This window comes from Eumetopias jubatus, unplaced genomic scaffold (genome assembly GCF_037043125.1).
Source record: "Eumetopias jubatus isolate StellerSeaLion01/CBP00866 unplaced genomic scaffold, mEumJub1_p1.0 scaffold_5, whole genome shotgun sequence".
In the NCBI taxonomy this organism is placed as follows: domain Eukaryota; kingdom Metazoa; phylum Chordata; class Mammalia; order Carnivora; family Otariidae; genus Eumetopias; species Eumetopias jubatus.
In genome coordinates, this window is record NW_028274811.1 from 27,850,293 (window position 1) to 27,874,344 (window position 24,052).

The window sequence follows — 24,052 nt, forward strand, 5'->3', positions numbered from 1 at the left end:
ATTTGGTTTAACTAGTAGCACTTAAAGAGCTTAATACAGGATAATACTTTAACAGCTTTTTTATCTGAGACAAAGTTAACTCTAAAATAACATGACAAGCAATGTACAAAATCTGTCCATTTTTCTTGTCCATCTAACATACATAGCAATGACATTTATAACCAGAAACTGCACTGACTGAGAAGTAGACACATTAGTTTGTCAAGCTCTACCTGAAAACATTATGTTTTATTAAAACAAAAACCAAAACACTTAAATCTCAAGTTCTATAGTTTTACAGTCCAGTCTTACTGAAGTTGCACAGATTTCCTTTCTTGCAGACAAGGTAATATGCAGGAAGAACCCACGAAGAGCACGCTGGCTATCTGACAAATTGTACTATCTGGATTACAAATAAGTCTTGAAAATCTTCTGAAGAATGTCAAGGAGTTACCAGAGAGATTATATAGTGACCTTGATTTTTATTTTTCTTTACCTAGAATTCTACAAATTCTAAAATTTATCAATTGATGTATATCTTTTAAATAAACAGCACCAGTCTTGCCCATTGATACAATTAAAATTTGACTTGTTCTCAGTTCTTAGTTCACAAGTTTATTATGAAAAACACTGCAGTGCTCTTGTGCAGTAACATCGTCTTATAGGAGGGGGAAAAAACAGTTCTGTTCAAAACAACTCACCAGGTTCTGACAATAACAAAGAACAACATGAGGCTGAGATCTGAGAAGGGAAATAAACTGAGTGCAGACAAATCATACAATTAAATTAAACGGTATCCCTGAAAATAAACAAAACGATTTCAAAACTCACAAGTAGAGGGGAGGCCTTGGTACTTATTTTTAAAAATGTTCATTAAGCTCCAATGATTGTTTGCTGCTATCCTTACCTACAGTCATGCTGAGTAAAGCTATATAGCTAAATGGAAGTTAAACTGTACTCACGAGGTGTTAATGTTACATCGTATTATCTGCAGTCTCTCAGAGAAAGCAAAAGTAACTACAAATAGCGCTATGCCAGAAACTGGTTTCTTGACCAACATTGTCGCTTCAGCATGCAATGAACTGGTTCATTCTAAAGTGGTCACGGCTGTTGATGACAAGAGGCTTTGTATTTTTATATGGCACATCTTTTGGTCCGTGTGAAAACAAGTTTTTTGAATGTTAACTATTCTCTGACACTTTGGAGTTACTGTTGCTCTTCCCATTTCCATTAGGTCAACATATGGTTCATGGCAATACTGTACAAGTTTAAAATTTCATTACAGAAAGTAGTCTGGGGTACGACGAGTAACATGTGGCTCGCCTCTGCGAGGTGCTGGGTCAAACTGCAAGCTGAAAAACAAAACATATTTGTTGTTTATACTGCATGTATCAATGTACTGACAAGAACATTATTCTTCCTATACAATTTCAGTTTGTCTTTAATGGAACAGAATCCTAATTGTAGACTAATCAACCATTTAATAAGAGTCTTCTAGCTGTGTGTCTCCTCAAAGAGCCAAGGCAAACTTCAGAGAATTTTTTTTTAAGACAGAATTTTTATACATCAGGATAAGATTTTTTGAAAGAAGGGTTCTACTAAATAAATAAAACTTAAAGAGCCTAATGTACTTGTATTTGTAATCTCAACCTCCGGATATATTTTATTAACCCCACAATAAAAACATGTGTTTTAAAAGTTAAAATCTGGGCGGCGCCTGGGTGGCTCAGTTAGTTGGTTAAGCGACTGCCTTCGTCTCAGGTCATGATCCTGGAGTCCCGGGATCGAGTCCCACATCGGGCTCCCTGCTCAGCGGGGAGTCTGCTTCTCCCTCTGACCCTCTTCCCTCTCGTGCTCTCAGCTCTCATTCTCTCTCTCTCTCAAATAGATAAAAAAAAAAAAACTTTAAAAGTTAAAATCCTAATAATTCACATTGGAGCCTATATAGGACAAGTTTCTATTGATGAGTTTCAACATATCCTAAGTCCGTTCAAAAGGAAACACAAGGGCGCCTGGGTGGTTCAGTCGGTTAAGCGTCTAACTCTTGGTTTCAGCTCAGGTCATGATCTCAGGGTCATGAAACAGCCCCACACTGGGCTCTGTGCTCAGTGCAGAGTCTGCGTGAGATTCTTTCCCTCTCCCCCCTCCCTGTACTCGCGCGCTCCCTCTGAAAATAAATCAAATCTAAAAAAAAAAGGGAACATAAAAATCAAATTGGAATCTGGATTTAGCATGAGCCCTTCAAGTCTTAAACCTCCCATTCCAACTATACAGTGTAACTCAACTGTAATGGCAGCCAACTACTTAGGTGTAAATACTTACAAAGAATATTTTAGAGTATCATCAAGTTCCATGATCGCAGCTTGATTACCACAACGATAACAATAGTTTGGAGCACTGAAAATCGTTACTACATTCCGGTCATGGCACCAGTTATATCCCTACAAGGAAAACAAAGGTGATAAAAATCTATCTTACTCCCTTATCTACACAACTAGACTCAAAAAGAAAAAAAGTCCCTTCCAAAAAGCTTAAAAGCTATAATGTTTTGTTTCTGGATATTTTCATAATTTTCTGTACTCTGTGCAACTTAAAAAAAAATACATGAATTTTTCCTGAATTACAAAACTAGATTATAAATAGAAAAGACACTAGAAAACAGCACCAATCACCAGAGAATAAAGTGCTTCTTCTACATCTGGCTTTCTGTGATTAGCAGTATCTCATCAGCTTCCCACCGCAGTGGCCCTAAACATGATCCAAGAATGAGTACATGGCCATTCCTTGTAGAGGCAGATAACATACTCAAGACCAAACCACATTAATTCTCTCAGTTAGAGCTGAAGGTCCCTGCCCAGGTACAAAGAAAATAGGCCTCTAGGATCTCCAGCCTCATTTTGTCAAAGTCCATGTGAATACACGAGTTACTTTTTAAGTATTGTACACAAATATTGTTCCCTGTCTTTAGCAAAGTCATACTTTTATAATCAATTATTAATATTAATGTAAACAGGACCCTAATTCTAAGTATGCTTATCAATGTCCCATTTCCCTTTTAGTTTCTTCTTTAAAATTACCTATAATCTTACCATCCAAAGGACCACTGAAACATTTTGGTATTTCACCTCAATCTCTCCTCCATAAACATACATGTTAAACACATGAAATAAACAAAACTGAGATAAAAATGTATATACTGCCTCCTCCCCTGTTCCCTGCACCTCACTTTCCCAGGCTTAAATCCCAAGCACTATCCAGTCATTAAGAATTCTCTGGAAATATGTCAACTACGAAACTCATTGTGAGATCAAAAAATGAGATTTTAATTCTAGTGTGCATCTACTGTAAAGGCTCAGGCTACAACAGCAAATTCATTGGAAGGGATACATGGAGTATCCTCATTAATATCATTAATTAGCACCCCACCACCACCAAAAAACCCTCCCTAATATCTTCCTTCATTACGTTTACTTAAAAAGCAAATCAGATTTCAGAGAAGAGAATATACCTCCATCACCAGCTGGTGAGCTCTGGACACCAATGTGAGGCCATTGGCATGATTAAATGTTTCGGAAATGTCTTGCCCAAAGGTATAACCAGCTCCTCGAGGAGATATACCCCAACCACCACGATCATCTGGATCTGACCACAGCAAGTCACACATTGGACCCTAAAAAGGAAGGTAAGTTTTAAATTGCCTCTTGCAAAAAATGATTTGAGTAATTCATCAGCGGGAACACCCTATGAAGTCACACTTTGAATGGTATTTGCTGAACAGTTTAAGGTTTTGCTTTAAAGTATCTCTGTCAAATAAATAAAACTTTTCCCAATGTTTTTAAGAGGCATATCCTACATCAATGAGCCCCAAGAGCAAAAAGCCCTATAGTATGCAAATTTTCATGTCAGACAGTATTGACAAGTAATTAAGGCAACAACTGAGATTCTAAGGCCTACTCCCAAAGGTGTTGTGATCTTGACAGGTTTCTTACTATTAGCTTCTAAAGAAAGAGGTTGTTGACAAGAGTGTTCATACCGCATGGGGTCATTTTTGAACATTAAAAGAGAGAACACACAGAAGGAAGTTACAGTAAAATTTTTCCTCTCTACAAGGTTTTCTGAAAAGATTTTATTACCAAATAAAAGTCAGTAACTCATTAGAAAAAAAAAAAAAAGGCAATACCTCATGAGGAACTTCTTGTAGGCGATCAAGTGCTCTGATGTGATCCAGTGTATCTATGGATGGTGAGAGGCCACCATGTAGACAGAATATCTGGAAAGAATGGTTTATAATGTTAACATCACATAAAAGAAACTTTAAACATTCTGGACTAAGCTGCAGGCAGCAGCCCGTATCACTTGGTGTGACTACTGTTTCTGTATTCTGCCAGAACCAGGCTTGTCTCTGCAGAGGCTTTCTTCCAACCCACTCTAACCTAGTGAATACACTCCCTTTCTTCCAGATAAATCATTGCTACTGCACCCAGAAAACATTTCTCTGACCTTAAACTCAGCACAGACTATCCATTCCTCTCATAGGACCTTTTGCTATATCTTCTGTGCACTCCTCTATGTGGACAATAAATAGCTAATTACATCTCCAAGACTTGTCCAGAAACAACCTGAGAGGATGGATGGACTAAATCTTCCATCCCTGTGGTCCGAACATACAGTTCAGTGCTTGATACAAAGAAGGCACTTCAGAAGTCTAGAAGGGATGTGTAGGTGGAAAAATGACTGGCACCTAAACATTAAGAAAGCAGATTCATGAAAATAACCAGCAATGTTAAGTTTTAGGAAGACCTACATACCTGCCCATCCACCAAGGCAGTGAGAGGAAGATAGTCAAAAAGATCTGTGAAATATTTCCAAACATTTGCATTTCCGTATTTCCTTAAACATTCATCATAGAAACCATATACTTGTGTGATCTGTCTGCTCTCATGATTTCCTCGAAGAATGGTGATACGTTCACGGTAACGAACCTGAAACAACAAAACAGAAAACAGTATGAATACCTGGCTCCTTCAAAAACCAAATGACAATTCAGCAAACTTTCTACAGGAAAATTCAGAGTTCCAATTTTGGTGGGGGGGGGGAATCCCATCCCCCCACATCTACAGACATCTGTCCACGGAGTTATCAGCAAACCCTATCTCAATTACAATCAAACTCCTGCTACTACCAAATTCACAAAGCATAATCATCAGCCATAGAACTCCATGGAATTTTTTTCTAGAGTTAGATGACTTTTGGTAAATTTATAGGTATGCAATAACCATCACAATTATTTTAGAACCTTTCCATCTTCAGTCCAAAAATATCCCCCCTGGGCTGTCTCAACTCCTACTCCCAGCAACCACCGATTTGTCTTTTCTGTATTTCCTTAAACACTCATCACAGAAACTATATACTTGTGTGATCTGTCTGCTCTCATGATTTCCTTTTGAGATCTTTTTGTAAAATTTCATATAAATATAATAATACAAGATAGAGTTTTTTGTGTGTCTGGCTTTATTCACTTAGCAGAATATTTTTGAGGCTCATCTGTGTATATGTATCAGTGGATCCTTATTATTTTACTTTTTATTGCTGCACAGTATCCCATTGTATAGCTATACCACACTTTTTTTCTTTATTCCCCAGTAGGAGGAACATCTGAATGGTTTACAGTTTTTGAGTATTATGAGAATGTTGCTATGATCATCTTGCCTCTAAGTTTTTTGTATATACACTTTCATTTCTCTTGAGTATATTCCTAGTCCAATATAATTGCTAGGTATTAGTATGGGTGTAAGGTTCTAATCTCTCCATAAACTAACACTTGGTATTATCAGCCTTATTGATGATAGCCATTCTAATGGGTGTAACTCTGACTTTAATTCGTATTTCCCTGATGTTTAATGATTTTGCGCATCTTTTCATGCGCTTATTGACTATTCATATATCTTCTTGGGTGAAATACCTATTCAAGTAATTTGTCCATTTTTAATATGTCTATAATTACTGAATTATAATAGGTTTTTTTTTAAGATTTTATTTATTTGAGAGAGAGAGCACATCAGAGGGGGGAGGGTCAGAGGGAGAAGCAGACTCCCTGCTGAGCAGGGAGCCCGAAGCGCAACTGGATCCTGGGACTCCAGGATCATGACCTGAGCCGAAGGTAGCCGCTTAACCAACTGAGCCACCCAGGGGCACAATAGGTTTTTTATTATATGAACATAAATATTTTTTTCTTAGTGATATACTTTGAAGAACAAAAAGTCCTAATTTTTTTTAAAAAGATTTTATTTATTTGACAGAGACACAGTGAGAGAGGGAACACCAGCAAGGGGAGTGGGAGAGGGAGAAGCAGGCTTCCTGCTGAGCAGGGAGCCTGATGCGGGGCTCGATCCCAGGACCCTGGAACTATGACCTGAGCTGAAGGCAGATGCTTAACAACTGAGCCACCCAGGTGCCCCCAAAAATCTTAATTTTGATGAAGTCCAATATAACAATCTTTTTAATGGACTGTGCTTTTCATTATCATATCTTAGAAATCACTGCCTAACCCAGAGTTACAAATATTTTCTCCTATGCTTTATTCTAGAAGTTTCATAGCTTTGGCGCTTACATTTAGGCCCCTGATTGATTTTGACTCATTTGTATCGTATGAGGTATCTAAGTCCATTTTTTTGTATATAGATATCCAACTGTCCTAACACTACTTGCTTAAGTTTCCTTCCCCCAGTGCCCCTGTACTAGTGTGCAAGGGCTGCCATAACAAAGTAGAACAAATGGGCAGCTCAAAGAACAAAAATTAATTTCCTCACAGTCCTCGAGGCTGGAAGTCCAGATCAAAGTGAGAGCTGGGTTAGTTTCTTCTGAAGGCCGGTCTACTTGGCTAATAAAAGGTCATCTTCTCCACGTTTCTTATCATCTTCCCTCTGTATCTGTGTCCTAATGTCTTCTTACAAGGACACCAGTCAAATTGAATTAGGGCTCACCCATATGACCTTATTTTACCTCAATTACCTCTTAAAGGTCCTATCACCAAATACAGCCACATTCTGAGGTACCGGGAGTTAAGACTTCAATGTACGAATGGGGGGGGGGAGGTGTATGTGGCACAATTCAGCCCCAAAACCTTTAAATATAAATTCTTGAAGGCAGCATATTCATTCCTCTGCTAAGCACTGGGATTCATCCTGGGCTTTAAGCACAAATTAGCTTACAATGTTGTTTTCATAATACCTAGAGAAACTTTCCATCACTTAATCCAACTGCTTCATTTTACAGATACAGAGAACTTAGTATATCCTCCAAAAATGGTTTGTAGCATGTTACATGATTCAGATTATCGCAGCTTCATGCTGTTAATAATATATTAATTAATATATTATATTAATATATAATATATACATTATATATTGCCTAAAATCCAGCTTTTCCCAAAACCACATCTTACCACTTTTGCAGTATTAGAGGTTTCTGGCAGCCGGTTTTATCACTGTGAACGTTCTTTAGTAAAATCTCCCCTAAAGGTAAAATCATACTTTCTTTCCAAGGAAAGGCAGAAGCCTGCCATTCCAAAAACTATTGACCACTACTGTGTCTCATTTTCAGATCTTTGTACAATTCCCACAGCTCCAATTGGTATAAAGCAGCTTGCTTTATCATTCTTACTATTCTAGATTGTCAAGTTTTATTGGCTGCCAACTATTCCACAGAGAGAAATCATAATTTAGATATTCACTTTTGTTGGGTATCTAGATCAATTCCTTTTCTAGTATTAAAATGCTGAAATTAAATGTTTTCACACAAAGCTCTTTTCCTCTTGAATTTCTTCTTCAGTAAAAGTCTAATTATAGGGTTACTGTGTCAAAAGATGTGAACACCCTGACGTTTAGTATCTTTAATTTCAAAAGCACCTAGAAAGGTAGTTATACTACCTCCCCACACCCTAATTAACTGAAGAAGTATTTTTATTTGACTGGCTTTCTAACATTTTTCAAATAACTTGAATGAGAATAACCTTTTTACTTTTATTCTATAGCATCCCCTTATTCAGAATGAAGACAGACGTATGATTTATAAGTCCCAAACCTGAATACCTGCATTTCTAAATATGGAACGTTCAGAGAAAATCACAAATCACTGGGGAAGAAAAAGAACAAAACTGTCTCACCCAGTACAAAATGCCCCCAAACAAAACTGAAATTACCTTAAGAGCTACAAGCAGAGTAACTGTTTCAACTGAATAATATCCTCTGTCAACATAATCTCCCATAAACAAGTAGTTTGTATCTGGTGATTTGCCACCAATTCTAAACAGTTCCATGAGATCATGAAATTGCCCATGTACATCTCCACAGACGGTGACTGGACATCGAACCTCTTGCACATTGGATTCTTTTGTCAGGATTTCTTTAGCCTACAGATGGAGATAAAATAAACCAATACATTTAGCATTAAACAACATTAACAAAGATAAAGTTAATGCAGCTTAAAGAACAGACTTGGTGTAAGATGAAATTGTAGGCACTGATAATGCCATTAAAGAGGGCAAGATATGGCCAGATTCCATCTATTGGTTATCTCACTCCTGATACTTAGAAAAAGCATGTATCAAGACGCATAGTTCCATTCCTCTCATCACTATCAGTTCTTAGGCCTATCAGTTACCATCTAACTAAATGCTAAATAGTTTATTACTAGCAGCCATATAAGATTAATGAAAATGGAACAAGATATTCAGATACCTAGTTCCTTAGCTTTAAAGTTGTAATATGCTTTATGGATTCCAGGATATGAAGAAAGGTTTCTAATTCCCACTTAACTGTTTTTTGGGGGAGGTGAGGAGGGGAACAATACATTAAAATTTCACCTGTATTTTTACACTCTTAATACTAAAAATACAAACTGTTGCTTTACAACTGTAATTATTCAATATACATGGTTTTTATAAAGTTGTTTGGCAACATATGCATTCCCCCATGTAATCACAAATTCAAACATTACTTTTAAGGGCAGCATAACATTTCACTCACTCGAAACCCTATCAGTCATTCAACATACATTTACTGATCATTCACCTTACCCCCAAAACCAAAGTGCACTGGGGAAGACCATCATTCATCATTCACTCGCTCAATCATCCAAGTAATACTACGTGCCAGGCCTTGTGCTAGCCATTGGGGGACCACAGCGTACAAGATCGGTCACAGGGGACAGGGGACCACAAACAAGTAATCAAGCAACAAAGTACAGGCTGTGTTAAGTGATGAAAGAAAGGGAAAAAGTAAACGGTGGAGACCCATTTACATAAGATATCACAACGAACAAGACAGCCCATAAAAGCACACAGTGCAGCATGAGCAGCAGACAATAAAATGATCAGGCCAAGTGCTAAGACATGCTAGAGTAGGCTGCAGTTTTCCAGGATCACAAACTGGGACAGCCAGGAAAACTGCCTGAGGTCCAAGGAATGGGTGAGAGTCAGTTACAGGAAGGGGATGGCAGTAGGAAATGGGAAGAGGTCCAACATAGGCAAGATGCGATCATGTGTATAAATTCTCAGGAAGAGGAAAAGGTTTACATGGCTGAAGCATACCACTTAAGAGAAAAGGGCAGACTGGGGTAGGTGCAGGGTGACCCAACTATCCTGGCTTTAGTGCTCAAAGTCTGGCATCCCAAGAAATGCCTCCGTTGCGCTCAAGTAAACCATGAGAGTTGGTCATCCCAGGTAGGAAATGAGGGGGAGGACAGGACGTGAGCATGAACTGAAGAACAAGTCCAATCAAAGCAGTACTCCTAGAACAAAGATCCACTGGTGGAAAACTTGAGTGAATTTAGGATTTCAGAGGTAGGGCCATACATGTGGTTACCTGTGAGCAGAGCTTAAAGGCCACTAGTATTCAGTGACCAATCCACCAACAAGTCTTGACTAGCCTCCCTCCAAAACATATCTCAAATCAAACTATTTGTATCTTTTTTGCCACTACCCTGGTCCAAGCCACCATTACCTCACCTGGATTACTGTGCTAGCCTCCATACTGAACTCCCTGCTTCCATTCTTCCTGACTCCAATCTATTTTCCACCCAACTGTCCCAAGTTAAGAGTTAAAAAAATGTTCACCAGGTTCCTTTAACCACTGCATACACAGCACCTCACTAGGACAATGTCTGAGATGTAAAAGGCATTTAATATCTGTTTGCTTAATGAATCAAGAACTTATACTGGGATACTGCTAAGTCATCTTCAGGGAAAGCCATGGACATCTCTCAGGACAACATCAGAAGTACAGGCCTGGAAACTGGTACCAAGTTCTCTGGAGAATGAAGAAATAATAGGTAACAGTAGTAAGGAAAAGTGCCTTGGTATCCAGGTAGAGAAAAGAAGCCTGAAAAACAGGGAATTTTATCCTAGAGGAAGGCAGCATCCATCTATCTGGGAGGGCTATTAGACAAAGTATAGGACTTTCCTCAGGAAGAGTCAGATTTCAGTTAAGCCAAGAAGGTAAAAGAAATGTTCTGAAAATGGGTTAAATGTATTTACTTTATGCGCTCAACATTTATTGAACATTTTCTTCTATGTGCAGCTAGCATTATGAAGTGGTGTTCCAGAATGTACAGTCGGAGGCTCCATCAGGGGAAGGCAACACACTAGAACATGGAGGTGAAATTGCCATAGCGAACTGTTACTAATAAGCCACTGCTCATTAGATTTTAAGCGACAACCAAGGGTAACAAGGAGTGGTTTCAAGGCAGTAGTATGCAATCTTAGCCACATATTAAAAATCATTTGAGCTCTTTAAAAAAAAAAAAAATCTAGATGCTAAGGCTACTCCTCTCTCAAGCCAGAATCTTTGGTAAGTGGGATCCAAGCACGATAATTTTTTTTAGTCTCCCCTCCTTATTCCATACCAGTGCTTTCTCAGGTGCAGTGAAGTTTAAGAACCATTTTTTTTTTTAAGATTTTATTTGAGAGAGAGGGAGCAAGCACAAGTGGGGGGGGCAGAGGGAAAGGGAGAAGACTCCCTGTTGAGCAGGGAGCCCACTGTGGGGTTCCATCCCAGGACCCCGAGATCACCACCTGAGCTGAAGGCAGACGCCCAACTGACTGAGCCACCCAGGCACCCCTAAGAACCATTATTTTCAAGTCTCCAAACATTTGGGGAGCCTATTTCAAGACACCGACCAATCATTGACATCCAAAAATTAATCATTAATTTGTTCTATTTTTAAGTTTAGAAAAAATTTCCGCTGTGTCTCAAAAAGTGATAGTTCTTCAGAAATACATATAATCCATCTCGCTAGGGTAATTCCAATCTCCCATGATTTATTATTACTAAAAAGCAGAATTTCACTAGGCATATTCCTTAAGACTGTTTGGCATTAATACCATGTCCAGTGTTTTTAGCACCTGGCACACAGTAATGAAAATAGCCATGAATGAAATGATAGGTCCCACTTCAAAGAAATTTGCAAGTTACTCAGAAGTTTTAAAAGGACAATGACATAAGAAAACGTGGTCACAACCCTATAAATCTTGCAATTCTATGAGAAGTTAAATTCCAAAATACATCTTTTTTTTTTAAGATTTTATTTATTTTTTGACAGAGACACAGTGAGAGGGAACACAAGCAAGGGGAGTGGAAGAGGGAGAAGCAGGCTTCCCATGGAGCAAGGAGCCCGATGCGGGGCTCAATCCCAGGATCCCAGGATCATGACCTGAGCTGAAGGCAGACGCTTAACGACTGAGCCACCCAGGCGCCCCCAAAATACATCTCTTGACACTTGCTTACAGGTAAGGCTATTCTCTATATGAATGATAAAAAGTTGCCATTCACAACTGCCTGACATTCCTTACTACTCTTTACTCAATTTCTATTCAACTCACAAAAGGACAATTAAACCTAAATGCTAGTTGTTCCTTTTATTTCAATTTTGACATATCACAATGATGAACACTGTATCTTTAATTTATTTAGATTTTTTTTTTTAAGTAGGCTCCACTCCCAATGTGGAGCCCAACACGGGGCTTGAACTCACAACCCTGAGATCAAGATCTGAGCTGAGATCAGGAGTCAGATGCTCCACCTACAGAACCAGCTAGGCGCCCCAATCTTTAATTTTACTTTTTAAAACTGTGCAAGTTATAGTGACACATCCTTTGAAAAATAAAAAAATTTAGCAGCAGATAAAACCAAATGTCCCCTCTGACCACTCTCCACAATCCCACTCCTCTTGGGAAAAGTAACCACCAAGAGTATTCTGATGTACATCCTTTTGAAAGCCTGTTGACAAGTTTTACATACATATTATATGCCTACAAAAACATAATCGTTTTCTTTTGCACTTTTAAACTAGAACTGTATTATTCAGCAGACTGCTTTTCTCGCCAACAATCCATATTGGAGATCATAATGCATACATATAGGCTTGGTTAATTTCTCACACTGGAGGTAAGATTATTATAATACGGTGAGGGGGAGGATGAAAAGGTAAAAACGCTGCAATGAATATCCTAGTGTTTGCTCCCTGGTATACATCTGGTATACATACACAGACACTTCCTGAAAGAAGATACCATGAAGTTGACATATTAGCAGATCTAACAGCTTCTTTTTACGTTGACATTATAAAATTGTCCTCCAAAAAGGAAAGGACACTGTATTTATAAAGTAAACTAAAGTACTACGTCTGGGAAAGCCAAAGCTCTTTTCTTCTCTTCCTACCAAATTTCAGACCAGAACAATTACAATTAAATTCTGGAGAAAACAGTATTTATTACATACGCCATCAAGCCAAGTATTAAGTATATTTTAACAACAAAAACTCAAGCTTACAAAGAATTTAAGTATACCTTTTTTTTGGTCTCAACTCAGCTTTCAGAGGATTACTACACCAAAATACACTATCCCAGAACACCAGAACAATAATGGTTGCAGATCTCCTCACTGAAGATTATTTTACAGTCAAGAAAAACTAATCACAGAAAAAGAAATGTCTTGAGAAGCTGTACTATCAGAAGGAGTCAGGCCTTTTCAAGTCTCAGAAGCACCTAAGAGAACCCCTCTATGGGTCACCTAATGGGACCTCTAATAAGTCATCTTTACACTTGATCTTAGCCAAAAGGCTGAGAAGCAATCTAATGAGTCACCTTTAGAACCTGCAGACCTTCACCAACCATCAGTTTCTAAGATAGATATACTTCAACTCTCTAGCTTAATATTCAAGGTAAATGGCAGAACCAGATTTTAAAAGCAACTTAATTAACATTAGAGAGGTTTATACTTCTAATAACTACCTTTTCACTTTCTAGTATTCTGATTCCTCTAATTTAAAGCCTCAGGTCACCTGAATTATGCAAAGAAACAAAAGCAAAAGATACACACCCCAAACTTTTGCTTCCCCTAAAACATTTTTTGAGGGCCTCAAAAAGTCTCCACTAATAAACATTTGGGAAAAAAATAATTAAAAATCAAGTTTTTAAAAATAGTGTGATCAGCACCATATTTATTTTTTATTTATTAATTCTTCAGCAGGAACCCTACTGAAATTCAAATGGCATAAACTGAAATCAGTGAACTCAAGGAAAAAAGATCTAATAAATATAAATCTTCATAGAACAAGGCTGAAACTGAAATAAGCTAGTCTAATAATAAGAGCTTAACTAAAAGTTAAATTTTTCTACAGTCCTAAAATTCAAACAATTTGGAGATTCACTTGAAGAAAAGAAACTTTTAGGAATGGTAATTTATTATTAATGTCCTCTCTGCCTTTTGAGTTCAGATTCAGAAATCTTAAAATTTTCCTTAAGGGTACACAATAGCAGTATTAACTTCTCATTAACGTGTACCGTAGAAAAAGATATTTATGCATTTTTATATTAAAGTCACACAACATATTCACGCATTTTCATTAAACCAAGCAAACATTTTAAAAATGCAAAATGATTACAATTATGTAAAAGTTCTTTGTATGAGAACACTGGAGAACATTAAGATGTTGATAGATTATGGCTGTCTTAAACCTACCACACCAACAAAAACTACTCTCATTTCTTTGTATTCCCTTCCAGCTTTTACCCACATACTGACCTCGTGCTTAAAACTGGTAAACGCTTCAATTTCTATCCTAGAGTTCATATTCATTGGGGCGCCTGGGTGGCACAGCTAGTTAAGCATCTGCCTTGGGCTCAGGTTGTGATCCCAGGGTCCTGGGATCAAGCCCCACATCAGGTTCTCTGATCAGAGGGGAGTCGTCTTCTCCCTCGCACTCTGCCCCTCCCCCTCATTTGCTGCATGCTCTCTCTCTCAAATTCTTTATAGAGTTCATATTCATAAATCCAATGCCTTATAGCATTATAGTGATCATTTTAAACTGCTGTATAATATCCTCCCAAATTTATACATGTACTGTTTATTTGACTTACTTCCCTTCAGGAGATTTTCAATTGTGGGATTAGAGAGCAAAATACGTGAACGTTTTTTGGTTACATATGTAGTCTATAAAGCTCAATTATTCCCAATATATACACGTTAATAAATGTTAGAATGCACCCATTCTCATCTATTTCAAATATAAAATGCTACTTTCTGATCTAACTGGTACTTTTCATTTTGGAGTTCAAATTTTTTATTCCATGTTTATTTACTATCAGTTATTTCTCCTCTTACACAGATTGTTCACACAAATTTTTTGAGTTATCTATCGATACAAGGCTAAATGATGCTTAGACATTTTTCTATTAAAAATCTGATTATTAATTCAAATGTTCACTGGAACTCTCACATAAATTAAGCATTTCATACTTTAATCACAATTGAGTGTATCTTCTACCAATATATCCACAAAGACATAAGAGAAGCAAACCTAAAAAAATGCAATAATTTTGAATTTTACTTTCCAGTTTCAGAATTATAAACATTTGAAAACATTTTTTTTTAAAGATTTTATTTATTTGACACAGAGAGACATAGCGAGAGAGGGAACACAAGCGGGGGGGCGGGAAAGGAGGAAGCAGGCTTCCCGCGGAGCAGGGAGCCCAGTGCGGGGCTCGATCCCAGGACGCTGGGATCATGACCTGAGCCAAAGGCAGACGCTTAACGACTGAGCCACCCAGGCGCCCCTTGAAAACATTTTTAAAAAGCAAGTTCACAGGGTGCCTGGGTGGCTCAGTCAATGAAGCATCCAACTCTTGCTTTCAGCATCAGGCTCAGCGGGGAGTCTACCTGAGATTTTCTCTCTCTCGCTCTCTAAAATAAATAAATAAATCTTTAAAAAAGGGCAAATAAGCAAGCAATAATAAATTTTTTCAATGCCATAAGAGAATTGCATTTTGCTTCATACTGCTTTTATGAAAGATAAAAGGTAGGTTTTCTTGATTTTCATAATTGGGCAAAAAAATTATGGTTCATGACAAACTAGTGTATATGGCTAGATTTTTACTTTGGTCTGATATATAACGTAGACATACTACTAGCCCTGGAGGCAAATAAATCTTGAGTTATTCATCTTCAACTGTCAAACCTTTCTTCATATTACTGGTCTTTCATTAATTACACCGAACAGATGCCTCAAACGTTTTATGAAACATTTTGGTCTTCTGTATGATTATACTGTATGTATACTATCTGTGTGATTATACTATAAAAGTACTATTATCCTCCATGTAATGTTCTACGAACTAGTAGTTACTATTTGGTTTTAAGGTTAGGATCTAACCAAAAGAAAAAGGTCAGGTGTGGGGGATAATTCTAAAATTGTATTAAAGGAAAATACTTAAGGGACACTTGGGTGGCTCATTCAGGTAAGCATCTGCTTTCAGCTCAGGTTATGATCCCAGGGTCCTGGGATGGAGTTCCTCATCAGGCCGTCTGCTCAGTGGGGAGCCAGCTTCTCCCTCTGCCTGCAGCTCCCCCTGCTTGTGTGCGCTCACGCTCTCTCTCTGACAAATAAGTAAAATCTTTAAAAAAAATTACTTAAGTTGATGTTTTTCCACCTCTGTGAAATACACATGTGCAGGAATTAAAAATTCGCAAAATTCCTGCATAGGGGAAAAACATATATAATCTAAACAGAGAAATGCTGGTATATGTGTAGTTGTTTATAAAAATTCTCACAACAATCCACCATGAATCCATCAACCACTCTGGATGTCTTTTTCCTCCCTTATCTGTACCAGGTGACGGCCTAGATAGTTTTTAAGGTTCCTTCCATCACTGAAATTTTACCAAAGCAATTCTTAAGCCTTTTCACTAAGTCACAGGCACCCAACAGGTAGTAGGCACTACTGCCAGTTTACGAACAATGGGTGGCAGACTAATGAAATGCACTTGATCACCACTGGCACAAATATTTTAAAACCTTTCCCATCTATAGAGTTTACTACAAGTTCAACCTCCTGGCTAATGTGAAACCCTACTATTAGAGCAAAAAACTAGCAAATCCCTAAAACAATGCTATTTAGACAAAGCTAAACAATGAAAATGAGTAATGCACATAACAGTTTAATAAATTTTCACTGAATGAATTCCAGAACTAAACATACACTGTCACACCATTAGTAGCATCACTGACACTCCACAGTCTTTGTGAACTACACTTTGTATATAACTCTACCTAGGTAAATGAACAGTCTCCCAAGAGCACTCCGGAAAAAGGTTTTCAATCTTCTTGCAGCCCCCTCAACATCAGTCATACTCCCATCTGGAGTAGTAACTGAATGACTGAAGCAGAGGTGAGGTCATGGAGTACCAGAGTGACTGGCCGACTGGTCACACACGGTTTAGAAAATACCCAGATTCAGATATACACACCTCTGTCACTGCCTTGTTCATCCATCCTAAACCACACTACCAATATATAAGTAGGCAATAGCAACTCTGTATTGTTCAGGAATTAAGCAGTTTCTTTTTAAGATTTTATTTATTTATCTGACAGACAGAGTAGGAGAGCACAAGCTGGGGGAACAGTAGGAGGGTGAGGGAGAAGCAGGCTCCCCGCCAAGCAGGGAGCCCGATGTGGGGCTCGATCCCAGGACCCCGGGACCATGACCCGAGCCAAAGGCAGACGTCCAACCATCTGAGCCCCCAGGCACCCCAAGAAATTAAGCAATTAATCCCAGATTGCTCTTTACAATTTTTTTCAGAATCCATCCCCAACCATTTACTGGCAGCCAGACCTCTATTTCAACTTCTTCTACCACTTCTGTACCAGAAGCTGAAAGGCTATTTAAAACAGCAAAAAAAACCCATAATCTTTTCCCTTCGTAGTTCTAGTCCAATTCCTATCTCACTTGTGTGGGAAAGCGCCGTTTGAAGGTTTATGAGAAATGAGTACAGAAAAGAAAAAAAAAAGAGAGACGTGTCAAAAAAGTAAAAAAAAGAGCGGGGGGGGGGGGAGGTTCTGCCACACCAAACTTTCCCTCTCTTCTGAGCACCTTCAAAAAAGACCCTTCCCTATCATTACCTCAAGGCAAACCTAGTATCTCCTGGTTTTCCTAGCTCACCTCCTCCAACCTAAACAAAGCCACAGGTAACTGACAAATGACTTAGAAAGCTACCAGCAATATCCTCTGCCATTAAAGAGGGCGTGGGGGAGAGACACCTGACAAGTGATACAAATGTTACCCATACACTCCCTCCAGTGTCCCTCATGCTTTCTACAGCATGAGTTTCACCTGCCAATATCTGTAGGCAGAACTCTTGACTTTGACAGAGAAAACAAAAGGAAAGTTGGGGGACCTGCGTTTCTGAACAGTAGGACTGTTCACCTTTTCGATGCTTCCTCATTAAGTCAACCCAAAACCAAGGGCACTACTGCTTCATGACTAGATCATGAAACACACACAGGCACATATAGGTCTGACTGTGGAAGCCATGATAAAAAGGCATTTTACAAACTGTACTGAACAATATAAATGTTAGTTATGCTTTCCTGGACTATTTTAAAGTTCAGTTTCTAGACCATGATTCGCACTAAGGACACAGAGAAAATGAACTGGCATTTTCTTCTAATGTTATTTGAGGGGCAAATGCAGCCAGCCACATTCAAAATTGAAGAATAATTACGGTTTCCTCCTCCAGGACAAAGTGGGACAACAGTGCGTGACATGAATGGGAAGCTTTCAAGCAATGAGAATAATAATAATGCTTTATTTTACAGAGCTGTTGATTCTACAATTCAACTTGCCCCCAGTTCACCTCCATTTTTCATTATCAACACCACCTAAGAAGAGAGGGGAGGCTGTAAAGCAACACTAGAACACTGGGCTGAGAATCTGTAAGCCTGCACAATCTCACTTTAGCCCCTGAAGTCAAGTCACTTTACCTTCCTGTGCCTCTGGTTTCCGTCTATAACTGAGGATAATAACTGTCACATAAACTTGTTAAAAGACTTGTGTACGTGAAAATATGATGCAAATGTTCTGCATCATGCTTTCTCCATTTGTTATTGTTGTTTTAAGATTTATCCATTCCAGGGGGGGAGGGGCAGAGAGGGAGGGCAAGTGGCGGAGAGAGCGAGCACATGAGCAGGAGGAAGAAAGAATCTCAAGCAGACTCCAGGCGGGCTTGATCTCACGACCCTGAGTTCAAGACCTGAGCCAAAAACAAGAGTCCAACACTTAACGAATGTGCCACCCAGGTGCTCCCAAACAATCCTTTAAATTAAGCACACATACAGACTCACAAAAATTTATTACCCACTTCATATAGAAATTTAATCTTGGTCAAGCATTTTGCAGCTCATCCAGTGAGAAGAGGGTTTGCTTTTTCCCATACTCATGTAACAAATGTGAGGCCATAATGACTGCATTTTATTTATAGTGTTTGCAGAGCAATGGAAAAGAGCATACCTAGGTAAAGAACTCCTTTGGGTAAAGAAAAAAAAACTGGCTATCAAACAACATTCTCCACAAGTTTGGAAAGACCTGAAAGGACAAAGCCAAAAATCATACCTAAATTAAACCACTGGTGAAGTCACATAATAAAAGACTGTTTACTGTAGTTGATACTATTTACTTCGTCCAATCTGCAAATGGAAACATACCATCCAGTTATACAAATGTAGTAATGTTACTGACTATAGAATTGTACCGGAGACAAAACTGCATTCACTCACCACAATTTTTCAACAATCAACTAAAATTATGATCCCCAAAATGACAAAGTATACTCCACACACAATCATCTTGGCTTTGATATAAACCTTAATCACACGTTGAAGGGAAAAAAGCTTAGTCAATTGCAAAAAAACCATATTCACCTTTGTCTATAAATACACACCTGGATTCTCTGCATTTTGAACACCTACCACCATTAACTGCTAATAGGAGACCATAATAATGGTCTCTGAATTTTTTTAATCACCATGACCTCTCATGGTATACTTCTACCTTTACCATTTAAATATTTCATTCAGATCAGGCACCTTCAGGCAGATAAAAGGAAGGCTTTTGTATTACTTTTCCTTCTTAAAATTAAAGAAATGATTGGGGCGACTGGGTGGCTCAGTCGTTAAGCGTCTGCCTTCGGCTCAGGTCCTGATCCTGGGGTCCTGGGATCGAGCCCCACATCGGGCTCCCTGCTCGGCGGGAGGCCTGCTTCTCCCTCTCCCACTCCCCCTGCTTGTGTTCCCTCTCTCACTGTGTCTCTCTCTGTCAAATAAATAAATAAAAATCTGTAAAAATAAATAAATAAATGATCAACTACTACCAAGTACCTATCTCCAACAAGTATCTTTTCTTAAAAAAAAAAAAAACTATTATACAAATGAAAAATGATTCCCTCAAGATTTTCAAAATATGTAGCTTTCACTAGATGTGCTATTGGCTATTCAATTAAGAGTGAAAAGAGAATTTTTGTTTTAGTTTCCTAGTACAAAAAATCATTTCAAGTCACACATCCTAACTCATTCACATACCTAAAAAGCTGCCTTAAAACTTAGTTTACAAAGTTAATGTAGTTCCAAAAGTTCAAAAACTTGCAAGTTAAAGAGTATGAAGACTGCATAATATTCTCCCTCAAATGATCCATTTCTTGGAAACCTAACCTCAAATATTATTTCCACCTTTTTGGCTCTAAGAACAAAAATCTGGACACACTGGATAAGCAATGGAGAGCTAAATATAAACTGTTTGATCTCACTATATCTTAGTTTTACAAAGATGGGGAAAGCAATCACATTTACCACATTCATCAGTCTTGACACACCCAATCTAAGCACCCAGTATTATCTCCTGCAGTCTCCAACACAAACCCTCTACTTCCCTGGTTCGTCTACTACCTACTTCCAACTAGATTCAGGCTCCTTGAGACTAAAGGTGATTATACTTCATTGCTTTTCCTTTCTCTCATAAAAGTAAGCAATCGTGGATAGTCAGTAGGTGTTCGATTTTTAAACACAATAAACTAATTTAAATTGGATTATATAATCTCAGATTAGCAGGGACTCTGGAACATCTATTTTAACTCTTTAGTTTAAACAGCAAAATGTGGACTAAGTGTCCCAAGATCAGTCACAATTACTCTGCAGCAGAAAGAGGAATAGTGTCCAGGTCTCACTTGCAAGTCCAGCGGTCTTCCAATTACATCATTATCTCTCTTCCAATGTTTTCTACACAAATGACTAGTCATCTAACCAAATGCTGACTCAAAGTCTACATACAGTATTGATCCCTAAAAGTCATTAAAATCACTTCCAGCACCCAGAAAATTAAGACTTGACAGTATACGTTAAGTTTTAAAAGCCTCTTTCTAAACCCTTAATACAAACACCATCCTTATTTGACGAGGGTAAAGAAGGAACAAAAGACTCAATACATTGCTAACATTCAAATTCAGCTCCAACAGATAATTTACCACCTCATCAACTAGTAGGAGAGTTGTTCAGGCTAAGAATAAATAAATCTGAATTTGACTCATTTAAATTGCAATTATTCACAGCACAGTTTCTGAAAAAGCCTGCCTTAGGAACATAGACATCAAACTCATGAACCCAATTTTCCCATCAAACCGCAAAGGAGTCAGCGTAATTGCTCTCTAACAACTCTCCTCACTAACACAAAATGCAAATACGGTATTCCGCAATTCTGCACTACAATGAAATACTGCCAAGTTAATTTTGACAAGAGAAGTTAAACTATTTATAGTGGAGATAAGCATTTTCTATACATTAGAAAACTGAGTCATAACACTTTCAAAAATACAACACAGCCAATAGCTAAAGAGGCTGTTTCCCCAACCCCTACGTAAAAACAAAACGGAATTAGGTAATTTAAAATGGACTTATTAAAGGAACTACAGCATTCCATTTTCAACATCTGCAAACACTAAGCACAATGTCTGGGACATAGTAAAAGCTCAATAAACAGCTATTATTACTATCTTGCTACTTAGAGCCTCAAAAATACAAACAAGTAACTTTCCCAACAAAGAGCCAGTATACAAAATTTACTGCTCGCAGTTTACGTTGTTCATTTTAAAAATAGATGGCAAAATGCCAAGTACGTTCAGCTCGCAAAAGGGTTTCACAGTACCCAATTTGAATCAGCATATAAATCACAGATTAAACTGACACTTGATTTCCAATCCCAAAGCTCCTTATGTAGTATGACTCACCAAATTCTCCATTTCTTCCAACTATGAAACCTAAGTTGTACTCCTCCCTGCACCTACCGCCGTGACCTTCGTAGAAATTAGGTTAGAGATGTATTTTTTAAATTCTTATAACACACATTTTTAAGCGGTCTCTGGAAAGGACTGCTCAGTGAGTTTAACATAAACCACCAGGGAGAGTACTGAAGGTGAGCGACCTTTAGACAGGTCTTGGGATCCGGCCTACGAGCTCGCCTTTGGGGGAATCCTCCGGACAGCTTTGGACCGAAGAATGAGGCCTGAGTACAAGTAAAAAGCGTCTTACCCACCTCACAGTAGAGTCACAGGCCCGCATCCCAGGCCTTGGAACCCAAGTCCTCTCACATGCATCTCAAAACCGTCCCCGACCCTGACATACAGGGTCTCTGCTCCGCTAGCCACCTCGCCCGGCACCAAAGCCGGGAGGCTCGGAAGCCCGGGAGTCGGGTGAACGGCGCCATTTTAGGCGGCGGTGGCGGCGACAACCAATCCCTGCGCTGGAGGCAGGGGGCGCCGGGTCGCCCGGGAGCTGCCGCCGGACCGCGCCGGGCGCCGGTCTGGGAGGCTCGGGGGGCCCGGACCGGCTGCCTCCGCCATGTTGCACCCTCCCCACAGCCGCCTCCTCCCCGAGGGGCTCGGCCCGCGGCGCCTCCCACAGCTAGAGAAAAGCTCACCTTTTCGCAGAGGCTCTTGACCTGGGACTCGGACAGCTGCTTGCACTCGTTCAGCTGCTCGATCCACTGGTCCAGCTCCTTGGTGAACACCTTCTCGTCCATGATGCCACCCGCCCGAACCGGCTGCCGCTCCGCGCTACTCCCGCGCCGCCGCCCGCACACGGGCCACACGCACACGCCGCCGCCGGTTCCCGGGGTACCTGTGTGGCTGCTGGCGGCTGCTCGGCGCTAGCGCGAACCCACGAACTCTCCCTGCACTACCCGGCCACCGGCCGCAGCCCTCCTCCGCTCGATCTAGTCCCGGAGCTCGGCTCTCTGTAATGGCGGCCGCCGGCGTGGTGACATCACGCCCGGCGTCAGGAGGCGGCGGGGTAGAAGGGCCGGGACAAGAGCTGCGCAACTGCAGAGCCAACCCTGGTCCGCCGCCAGAGCCGACTGGGGGGCGGGAACCAGGAGCCAAGACGCAGGCGCAACGTAGCCGGCTGGTAACTGAGGCACCTTCGCTTTTAGGGCGTGGTCGTCCAGAAGGGAGGGGTCGGGGGTGGGGGAAGACGGAGTGAAGGCAAGCTCGGCGCCTCCGGCAGAGAACGGGGCTAATTCCAGAGCACAACGTCCTGTGCGGCGCGGGCGCCGGCGTGGCGCAGACGCAGTCCCGGGGTTGGAGGGTGTGGGCGGAGAACTTAGCTGCCGGAGACTTTTTCTCTAAGGTGAGCCGGCTCTGCGCTTCACCCCGCGCTTGCATCCAGGTCACAGAAACTAGAGTTGTGACCTCGTGGTGCGCTGGAATTGTATGGGATACCCAAATCTTTGGGGGCAGGAACGGGCGCCGAGTGGTAGCCTGGTTGCAGTGGCCACCTCCGCCTCTGGGCGCGGCAGGCACCTTGTAATTAGGTCACTCGTGGGCGGAGGAGGGTGTGTCTGCCCTGGGAGTGCCGCGTGGTGCACCTCACTCCCCCCCCCTCCCCGCACACACCTGTCCTCGGGCCTAAGGTGTCCTCTTGGGCGCGATGCCTGCGGCCGAGGCTTGGGCTTCTCTCGGAGCCTCAGACCGCGCGCCTGGCTTCCACACGCCCCACGCAGCCTCGCCCGTTGTTGCCTTCCGACCCAGGTGTGCGCCTTCCTACCCCCTCGGGTTCCTTGTGGGAATGAGAACACACACCCCCCAACCCCAATTCTCTCTGGCCTACTTTCTAGAGGGACGGCGACCTGAGGGTGTCAGAAGCGGCTACAACCCGCGTTTTAAAGAAAGCTCAGATACCTTAGGATCAGATCTCGGTCTGGCAATGAATCTCTTTGGGGTCTGTGAAATGTTTTCACATCCCCATGTCCCTGCATTCACAGTATTTGTTTCTGTAAAGCGCCAATTATGTGCTCGATCCCACGCTTGGGAGAAAGAAGGGTCATCCAAACAGACAAGGTATCCTGCCCTGGTAGAAGCTTGTATTCTCTCAATAGTCTAGGAATAGATAGAAGAGAGAGTATGATGTCCACAGGACCTGAGAGATAGAACTTTCCAAAGGACATTTAACCTTAAAGCACAAGGCAAGAGCTGACCCTGGTCACCCATCTTCTAGACTTCCTACCCCCAATAGCAGTCGACCCTGCTGAACCCAAGTGCTCACTCTACATCTCTGAGGGCATCATCCCAACCAAAAGGCTGAAGAAAGCTCTGGAGGCCTGGGTCAGCGAATGGTGGGACTGAAAGTTGTCCTTCATCCAAGACAACCTGCGTAGTGAGGCTGACCGGCTTGGCCTTCCCAGACTGAAAATGACAATTCT

At 40.4% G+C, this 24,052-nt stretch overlaps 1 protein-coding gene across 1 annotated transcript; it reads right to left on the bottom strand.

Annotated features, from left to right (window-relative positions):
• Positions 1–578: 578 nt before the first annotated feature.
• Positions 579–22,621, bottom strand: PPP2CA (protein phosphatase 2 catalytic subunit alpha). Its single transcript, XM_028103601.2, has 7 exons — positions 22,274–22,621; positions 8,180–8,389; positions 4,788–4,961; positions 4,160–4,249; positions 3,488–3,649; positions 2,302–2,420; positions 579–1,331 (listed from the first exon to the last, which is right to left on the bottom strand). The coding sequence occupies exons 1-7, from the start codon at positions 22,373–22,375 to the stop codon at positions 1,259–1,261; spliced, it is 930 nt and encodes a 309-aa protein (XP_027959402.1). The 5' UTR covers positions 22,376–22,621; the 3' UTR covers positions 579–1,258.
• Positions 22,622–24,052: the final 1,431 nt, after the last annotated feature.